The sequence below is a fragment of the Panthera onca genome, chromosome B1 (assembly GCF_046562875.1).
Source record: "Panthera onca isolate mPanOnc1 chromosome B1, mPanOnc1 haplotype 2, whole genome shotgun sequence".
NCBI lineage: Eukaryota > Metazoa > Chordata > Mammalia > Carnivora > Felidae > Panthera > Panthera onca.
Genome location: NC_138342.1, coordinates 35,242,294 through 35,252,074, shown reverse-complemented (window position 1 = coordinate 35,252,074; position 9,781 = coordinate 35,242,294). Strand labels below are relative to the sequence as shown.

General features: G+C 40.4%; 1 protein-coding gene across 4 annotated transcripts in view; it reads left to right on the top strand.

Annotated features, from left to right (window-relative positions):
* Positions 1-8,009, top strand: part of BEND4 (BEN domain containing 4) — a 38,553-nt gene extending 30,544 nt beyond the window's left edge. For 2 of the 4 annotated variants that reach the window (XM_060655144.3, XM_060655143.3), the window contains one exon: positions 1,404-8,009. In XM_060655144.3, coding sequence (XP_060511127.1) covers positions 1,404-1,621 — 218 coding nt within the window. In that variant the 3' untranslated portion in view covers positions 1,622-8,009. The remainder of the gene's footprint in view (positions 1-1,403) is intronic. The other 2 variants (XM_060655146.3, XM_060655145.3) reach the window with 2 other exon arrangements.
* Positions 8,010-9,781: the final 1,772 nt, after the last annotated feature.

Sequence of the window (9,781 nt, the reverse complement as noted above, 5' to 3'; positions counted from 1 at the left end):
GAGCGGGCACATTCTCAGAGTTGCAAGGTCACAGTGTCCTCATTCCTTAGCTTTTAAATTCTCCTGCTGATAGGAGTGAAGAGTCTGGACAGAGACGACGGGAAACTACAACAGTTATTGAATACTTACTAAATACCGTAGGGGTGTGAGGGGGACAGAAGAGGATCAGGGAGTTAGCCTTCAGTGTTTCCCAGGCTTGCACCCAAGGATAAGCCATCTGATTCTGGCAGTTTTGGAGGATGAGTTGCTGAATAAGCATTGTTATTTCCCTTGAGGAAGGTAACCAAGGCTGGGACTCTGGTGAGATGAGCGAGGTTCTCACCCCAGGAACAAAATTGAAGGGAATGCCAGTGAACTCAGTGATGCCCCTGCTTCTCGGCTGAGCTAGACTCTATCTACTAAGATGAGCATAGTTCAGTTCTTGAGATTTTTGAGGTCCAAGTACTTGAAAAGCATCAGCATCTCCTAAAGGCAGATAGGGCCAGAATTGCATGCAGTAATTTTAGACAAATCCAGTCCTACAACCAGACCTGTTGTCTTGTAGAGGGAGCATTTGTTGGAGAGGAAACTGTGTAAATAATAGTCACATTGGACTTAGAATCAGCTATGCAAAAATAACACAGTTTGACTTAGAACTTTTTTCAAAATGCTCACTTCAGTTTATAAGGGCTCACATTAAAATAGCCAGGTAGGAGTTATGCCTGTGGCCTGACCCCCTGAGAAAACAGGAAGAATAGGTCATTTGGAAGCCGAGTTTATTTTATGGGAGCCTTGGCTACTTTCTATATACATACCCTTCTAGGCATGCTGATTGCCTTCTGGTGAAATTAAGTATTTAGAAGAAATCTGATGTGAGAAATAATTTGTCAGTACATGTATGGACATTCTGATGAGAGAAATAAGCATAACCTATGATACATGTTGAGAATGTGAAAATCTGTTCTGAGCTACAATTTGGGCAGTTTCTCAGTCACTGAGATTTTGTTAATCCTGTTGCACTTAATCTGCAGATTAGTGGCAGCTTAAAGAATACCATGCCAATAATATTTGCTGTGTTTCCGGAAATAGTTAACATTCTAAAAATGTGAGCAGATGCCACCATAGGTTTGAAATGTACTTCATAACTCTTACCAAGTGTGGTGTATCTTGTACATCTTACAGATCACATTTACCTTTCATTTCGATAGGAGATGTTCCTTAGGATTTTTACTTTTGCACATGAGTAGAAAACTTACATGTAGTGAGTTGAGTCTAAGGAGTGACATCATCATAGCATTACATTGGATTTCCCATAAAGATTTCTTGTAGAGCTTCTGTAAATGTTTAAGCAGCCTGTCTTTCATTTTCTGCAAAAACCAGTTGTTTCTCTCTCTCTCTCTTTATTGTTGTGTTTATTCCCACAGAATTCATTAGGATGCACTGTACCTCCAACCCCGACTGGTGGATGCCCTCTGAGGAACAAATAAACAAAGTGTTCAGCGACGCTGTGGGTCATGCCCGGCAGGGGCGGGCAGTAGGGACTTTCCTGCACAACGGTGGCTCGTTTTATGAAGGGATCGATCACCAGGCTTCCCAGGATGAGGTCTTCAATAAAAATTCCCAGGATGGGTCTGGGGATTAGTGGACAAAATCTTTACACTGTAGTAGCTGGTCCTCTGAAGAGTTCCAGTTGTCAATGTCTTGTTATCATCACCTGAGAGTCCAAAGCATGTCCTCCTGTCAGACTTTCCACATCCCTAACCTTAACTCTCTTGACCTACTGCCACACTTCCCAAATAGAAATCCATTTTAGGGTTATTTGGGAAGTCTCTGGAGCCTGCAACAGACTTTCGGGATATTATAGAAAGAAACAAACGAGATTTGGAATGATTACTAGCTAGACAGTGGAGGTAAAAAGAACAGGTGAGCTCCTGGTCAGCTGTCTGAAATCTTCAAGTGCTGCTTCCTGAGCAGAGCTGGTCCTCACAGAAGATTGAGTTAGAGTCCCTGCCCATGAGAGGAGGTAGAGACATGGAGTTATTTTAAGGGACAATGAACAAACATTCTCTTACTTTAATTCAAATTAGTTGTCTATAGTTTACAAAGACTTGAATTCATACTTCTCAGCGAAGACCTAGGTTAGGTGACATTGTATGCTGTTTCTACCTTGATAAAGCCTATATTAAAAACAAGCCAGAGAAAAGGCACTGCCAGACAGTGATTAACTGGAAATCAGCTGGGTTCTTTTTCAGTTATTTTAACCCCCTAAAATTCTACCATGTTGATTGGAAAGGCACTACATGATCTCTGGGGTTTACAAACAGCAAGCTTTCTTTTTATGTCAGTCAAGAAACCTCCAGGATCCAAAACCCCTTCAAATGCTTAATTTTGTAGGTTCATAGACCCACAGTTTCCACGGCCTTAACTCAGGTTCTGTTGACACATTGCCAGAGTGATGGGCTGAGCGATGAGAATTTCAATCAATTAGTTGTTTGGTGCACTGAAGAGCAAACAAGTGGTGTGACTGATGGGACTCACTGAATTGACCAGATGTTCTGGAATTGTATACACACAGCTTCGAGGCCGTTCTGACAGCTATGCAATAGGCTTGTCTGTAATTTCTCTGAAAGGTGAGGGTCTCTCTCTGCTGAGTTGATCTTTACAATTTGCACCAAACTTTTGTTACTTGTTGTCACCGATGAAAATGTTTCATCCCAATGTTTTGTGCCTCCTTCCCGCTCAGTGTTCCCTTGAGCGACAAGCTCTGGCTAAGTTAACACTAAAGCACTCCCACTTGTGTTCCCCTGTTTAATTTGTTGAGCTCCTTCTGGGAAATTAGTACTGTCTTTGAGAGCATTCCTTACCTATAAATACTGTGGAGGTGCTAGAATCTTTCTGAGGGCTTCCTATTTGGATGGCAGGAGAGGCTTCCTCCATCACACAGATCCGATGGTTACATTCTTTGTAGAGTATAGGGCTACATGGGCAGAAGTTACTGCAGGTTATTAACACTCTACAAACATGACTAAGGGCTTTGAAAATGGGTTGGAAATTCACTGAAAGTTTATGAGCATCCATTTATAAAGAGGTTTTTGTGACCATTTTCTGTGAGACAGTAAGTTACCCTTTATGCTCAGTACTTAGCACCAGCTGTATGCACGGCCCTGGAAACGGTCCTTCTTTAGCTTTTGTTATGATTATTAGTTATATCCATTAAAAACTTTAGTGTCCATAGAGTGGTTCTTTGTCAGATCTGTTCAGTGGTGTGGGGAGAACTAATATTTCAATCCCGTTTTGGGCAAGTTAGCTAACATTTGTAAGTAAAAGAAATGATAAGGGCAAATGTGATGTTGGTTGGGAACCAGGTAACAACTGTTCTTTGGCCATCCACGGAAGAAAGAGACTTTCTGAAAAGTTTTTAGAGGTCTGAGAAGTCCACGCCTTACAAGATTCTTTGGTGAGAGGAAATCTTGGCCAGAAGAAAATTATTATCTGTATTTCCATCTTACCTTTGCTTTTTTGCATTAGGTTTCAGTTACCCTTAGTGCTGCGTTCAATGTCCTTTTTTTCCTTTAGCAATAATATTTGACTACTGCTTTAAAAAAAACTTCCAATTCGTACGTTTTCTTGCAAGCTTCAGAATTCGGCATGTCTTCACATCTGCCCATCATGGTGGAGCTCTGTGTCATGCTGGTCTTGAGTGTGGGTGATGAGGAGAGCCTCTCTGCCCTCACTCTCTGTAGCCTTACGTGTTGACGTGTTTAAAGATCTAGGACTCGCACCACTGCTGTGAGAGAGCGTGACAGGAACTTTCTGTTTGGCTGTAATTATCATCACCCGAGAAGGCTACTGGGTAGCTCTGCTCCCAAGCTACATGGTTGCTCATAGCCTTTGCTCCACAGGCACACCTGGTCTCCCTCCCTTCCCACCATCCCAGGTGGATTATTTGTCTATCAGCTGTTTTCCAGTACTTCACGGATTCCAAAGTATTGGAACTACAGGTTGGCCATCTCTTACGCGCATGGGGAAACCAAGTCCCAGAAAGATGACTGGCTTACTCACATCACACAGCCAGTTGTAATGCTTCTCCTGGGCCTGGTACCTAAGAGTATGTGCCCCGGGTCAGGTGTCCCACTACATCCTTCACGCGCTAGCTGTGTTCCTTTAGCCAGATGCTGATGGTCACTTGGGCTGTGGCACAGCATCTGCTTGGATATTCTGCCATGTCCTCTCCTTCAAGTCTGGTCCATGCCACCATTTGAGCTTTAAGGCTGCTATGTTAACCTGCTTCATGGTGGTTGCCTGCATGGTCACCCGATTTGTAAATCAGGGCTTGCGAGCAATGTTCGCTTATTTTTGTAAGACCAGTGTGGCCTCTATGGAGCCAGATTTTAAAAGCTCACCACCAAGAACTCACTGCTCTGTCTTTCTATTGATCTCTTTGAAGTCCTTAAGATGTTGCTTGTTTTCTTGAGTTGATTTTCTACATGTCAATTGGACCGATTGCTTTCATGGATAGAAACTTAGTCTCATGTCAGCTTTTGGAACCCTCCTTGAGTCATTCTGTTGTTGGTGTAAAATGGATTGAGTGAAAACAGCTCAGGATGCAGCTATGCTCCACTTCCTTGATGACAGAAGGAGGTCACAGGGCTGGCCTGACAGGAAAGACTAAACTTGGCATTTTTATCAGTACTAGCTGTAGCCCCTAATCCCAGCTATCTGAGGAGTCCTCAACAGTGACAGTGTCTTAATGTGTCTTGTGTTTTCCCAAATTAAAATCCTGTGACAAAGAGTATATGCCTACTTTTCAAACTGACCTGGAGCCCCAGATGCAGTTCTGCTGGGCTCAGGATAACCTCAGGAATCCCTATCAGAGGATGTAGGCCCGGAACACATGGAGGGGAACACTGTCGTGTGAGCACTTTTACTAGAGGCACGTTTCTCACAGTGTCTTCAAGATGCGCTGTTCACAATCTCATGGTTTAACCCCCATGCTAAATGCTTTGAAGGAAATCTGTAAAGATTAAAGTTTGTACTTTTTACTTGAAAATATTACATCCAGCCCTTGACCCTGGGCATCTCTCTGTTACACCCCCAGTTTCCACCTCAGGGTTTAGGTTACTGTCACCATTTGTGTAAGGTTTCACCAGGAATGTAGGAGGGTAATGACAATGTCCGCAAAAAATTGCTGCCCTTTCCTTTGGTAACTGTTTCACAGCTGTAGAGCAAGTAAGTGAATTTATATTGTGGATCTTTCTTGGCTCTTCATCAGTTATAAATACATTGACTAAAAGATTTATCAGGATTATAGGGGTATAAAGTGTCACGATGTATTATTTGGTCTGACTACCCCACGTGTCAGATGTGGATAGAATGGTTTTTAAAGTCCAGTAGCTATTCCTGTAATATCCAGAGTCTAGACGATAATCCAAACTTGAGAATCCACAGGTTCAGGATTTCTCCATTTTCCTGCCACCTTTAATGTCTTGTCCTCCCTTCTGTTGCTCTCAGAAAATGGAGGGAGCGTCCTGCGAGATGAAACAGGCACTACTTTCAGAAAAGCAAACATACATTTGCTCTCATTTGGATTCTGTCAAACCCGTGCTCTAGAATCTAAACCCAATACCCATTCACTACCTCCTTCGTTTTTTTCTTAGATTTCAGTCATTTGTTAAAATCCCATTCTTGGGTAACTTTATTTTTAGGAAATACTTAAACGTAACTTTTCTCATTCAGTGCTATGTCGTTTGACAGTGCAGATCTGTAATTTTTGACAACTCTTACATACCAATTTCTAGAAATATAATAGAGAATGATTTTGCACAGTCTTGCTGGTGTATGTTTAATGTGGCGACACTTGCCGTAGCTGCCTGGCAAAACATGTCAACTAGAACGCTTGAGTCAGAACTCTAATGTAAATGTGTCTAAACAGCGGTATGTATCGCTCTGGTATATTATTGTAAACACAGTGATGGCTTCTTTCAGTCATATAACGACTGAATGAAGATCTCTTCCCTTGGAATAACTTGGAATAATCTCTTGGAATAATAGAAAAATGTTACCCAGCTGATGGCCCTCTGCAAAGTTACTTGCATTGGCAGCCAATGGCATTGGGTCTTCTATTTAGGTTGTTTTTTTTAGAGAGTGAAGGATTGATACCAGTGTGAAGTGCAAAAGTAACGACCTGTCAGTACGTGCCTCTTGGTGTGTAAAATTCAAAACCATAACTGATAATATCTATGCATTAGAGACCACTTTTACCCTCTACAGTGTATTCAGTTGCAAGAAGCATTGAGAGGACTGGACTCTGTCCAGGTCACCTAATGACCAGCTTGGTTAGTTTGGCTGTTGAACCACTAAATTACCAAATCTTTGTGGTAAAATGGCCACATTCATTTTCCTCGTGACCATCCATAGTTGGCTGATACAAGGTCTAGGTGTTTATGAATCACAATTCCCCAAATTGTAATGAAGATCTATCTGCTGAGGAGACTCATTAAAAAACCTGTTCATTTTCAGAATAATTGCCGCAGTATAAATGGCCCCACGTGGGTCTTGGCCACATTGGAAAACTATTTAGGCTCATCCCAAACCACTAACAACAACAGCAGTAACTACAACTGATACTCATTGAGTTCTTGTGCACCAGGTACTCACTAAGCACTTTAATGCATTCTCTCCTTTTAACCCTCCTGACCATCCTCTGAGGCTGTAAGTTCCTGTTATTATCCCAGTGTATTGATAAGGACACTGTTCAAGGTACTCAGCTAATAAGAGGATCACTTTGGGCTTAGTAATAAGCAGGGTGACTACTTCAGTTTTCTCCAGTAGTCAAAGTAAAGTTCTCAGATCCCATCAACACTTTGGGATGGATTTTGTTTAATTTATGGCATCAAGGGAAAGATGATATTTGTGTTATTAAAAACCACCTTTAAAATACATTGATGCTTAAATAGGACCTTATAAACCATATATCCTCTGGTAACTGCCCAGGTTTCTGCATAAGACATGACTTACATAAGATTCCATGTTAAAGACTAGAAAAAATTTTTAAGTAGTGAATAAATTAAAATTGCTACTTTGTTCACATCTGCTTTGTAGATTTCCTGTACAAAAATGCAGGGATATAAAAGCAAAAATCTGAACTCAGTGAAGTGATACTCTTTGGGAACTCCTAAATGTTAGAAATGACACTGGGCATCAGTGAGCTAATGTTTCATTCACTTTTCACATTTGTTGTATTTGTAGCCTTAGATTGATGAGTCTGGTTTGGAAGAAAGGGATTTAATTTACGATTTCACTGTGAGAACTGTTGTGAAGATTTTGTAGGAAAATACAGTAATCTGTCAACTCTTTCCTGTAGTTATGGCTTTAACATCTCTTTGGCTGTGTTTAAGTTCAAGAGCCTGCCAAGGCCACGCGGGCCTGGCTTGTGTTTCTTGGGAACAGGGCATGCCAGACCGTGTGATGGGTCCTGAAACTGTCGAGGTCACTGGTCCAGCCTGCCCCTGCCCAGTGTAAGCACTGCCTCTGTGTCTCTCCTCTCTGGAACTTCATGTAGCAGCCTAACGCTGGGGCCAACTTGCCTTTACTCTATTTTCTATGATGAACACTTGTGGAGAAACTGTGACAGATCCATTGATCCTAATATTTTTATTGTTGGAGTCTTGTTGATTCTCTATGAATAATTTCTATTGGATTGTACTGTGTAGAATTAATACCCACTAGGGATATGTTAATAAAACTATAAATGCATAGTGTAATATAGACTAGCAAGAATTTTTTGTGAACAATTTATATAGAAAAGTAAGTTGTTTTTTAAGTGTTAGGCACATTTCTTTTAGGAACTTAAAATGTTATAAGAGTTTTTTAAACATTCAATATTTTTAATTATAAGAAACATTTGTTACTAGAGCCAATTATTTCAGGTGTTCTAATTGGAGTATTGATTTTATGACCTCATATACCTCTAGAATGCCACATGTTCTGTTGGAGATAAAATTGCACAATAAATGTCAAGTCTCTGTTAAGTGTTTCAACTTGCCTTTTGCGTCTTTCTCCCAATTCATTGAAGAACGTTTTCTGGGTGGTGGTGGTTTTTTGTTTTTTGGTTTTTTTTTGAAAAGAACATTATGCCCCCTGAAGCTAGGGCTTTTCTGCCTGTCTTGGAATGCCAAGGAAATATTACATACTTAATACCCAAATACAAGATACTCAACTTATGTCAGAGAACAGACCAAAAATCATCCAGAAAAGTCATGCAATCTAGTGAATGAAAGAGACAACTAATGACGATCTAAGAGAGGCATGGAATCCAGGAGGACTTATGCCTGCTATTTTGTACATTTATACTTCAAGCACACTTGTTTCCTACTCAACAGAGCCATTCTACCAAGGAGGAGAAAATCCTACAGCTGTTACTCATGACCTTTAAAAATGAACAATGTTGATTGCTTATGGTTTTTGAACAGTGATCTGAATACAAAAACAAAATAGTTCTGGCTAAATAGGGTGGCATGGTTGTGGCTTCCCACTTTAGTTATTGCATAAAATATACATCAGGCATATCAACCATTATAGAATAATAAATTTGAATAAATGTTATTTCATAAATCAGACTAAGTAAAAGCTAAAAACACTTGTTTCATTTTAGGGGAAACATAAAGATGTGATTTTTTTTCACCACAAGATGCAACATTTCAACCAGTTTTGGATGAAGCAGTAATTTGATCCAAATAATCTGGGTTTGAATTGGAATACCAATTAAAATGGAATTTAAATTATTTCATTATTCTAAAGCATTAAAAGAGGATTATTAAGTAACGAGCTTAAAAATATGTAACCAAGGGGCACCTGGGTGGCTCAATTAAGTGTCCAACTTCAGCTCAGGTTATGGTCTCATGGTTCGTGAGTTTACCACGTCGGGGTCTGTGTTGACAGCTCAGGGCTTGGAGCCTGCCTCAGAATCTCTGTCTCCCTCTCTGCCCCTCCCCGACTCACGTTCGGTCTCCCTCTCTTTCTCTCCAAAATAAACATTAAAAATATGTAATCAAATATTCTCAAATATTTTGAATATTTACCCCAGACACATAGGGTAAAGCTTCAGATTTAAACACTTTAAAAAGTATTAGGAACAAATTCATCCAGGTTGCAAGATATGAGAGTCAAGAATTAATTGTATTTCTAAACACCAGCAAAAAACGACTTGAAAATGAATTTAAGAAAACAATTCTACTTATGATAATATTGGAAAGAATAATATACTGAAGAATAAATTTAACAAAATAAGTGCCAGACTTATACACTGAAAACTACAGAACATCAGTTGGAAGGAAGTTTAAAAGATCTAGATCATAATGATAATGGAGTGGAAGACTTAAGATGGCAATACTGGAAATGATCTACAGATTTAATGGAATTCCTATCCAAATCACAGAATTCTTTGCAGAAATTGACAAGCTGATCCTAAATTCATAGGGAAATGCAAGGAACCCAGGTAGCCAACATATATACATCCTTATATTTATGTTCAGTTGATTTTTAACAAAGAGCCAAGACAGTTCAATGGGGAAAGCCTAGTCTTTTTTTTTTTTTTTTTTAACATATTTATTTATTTTTGAGACAGAGAGAGACAGAGCATGAACAGGGGAGGGGCAGAGAGAGAGGGAGACACAGAATCTGAAACAGGCTCCAGGCTCTGAGCTGTCAGCACAGAGCCCGACGCGGGGCTCGAACTCACGGACTGTGAGATCATGACCTGAGCCGAAGTCGGACACTCAACCGACCAAGCCACCCAGGTGCC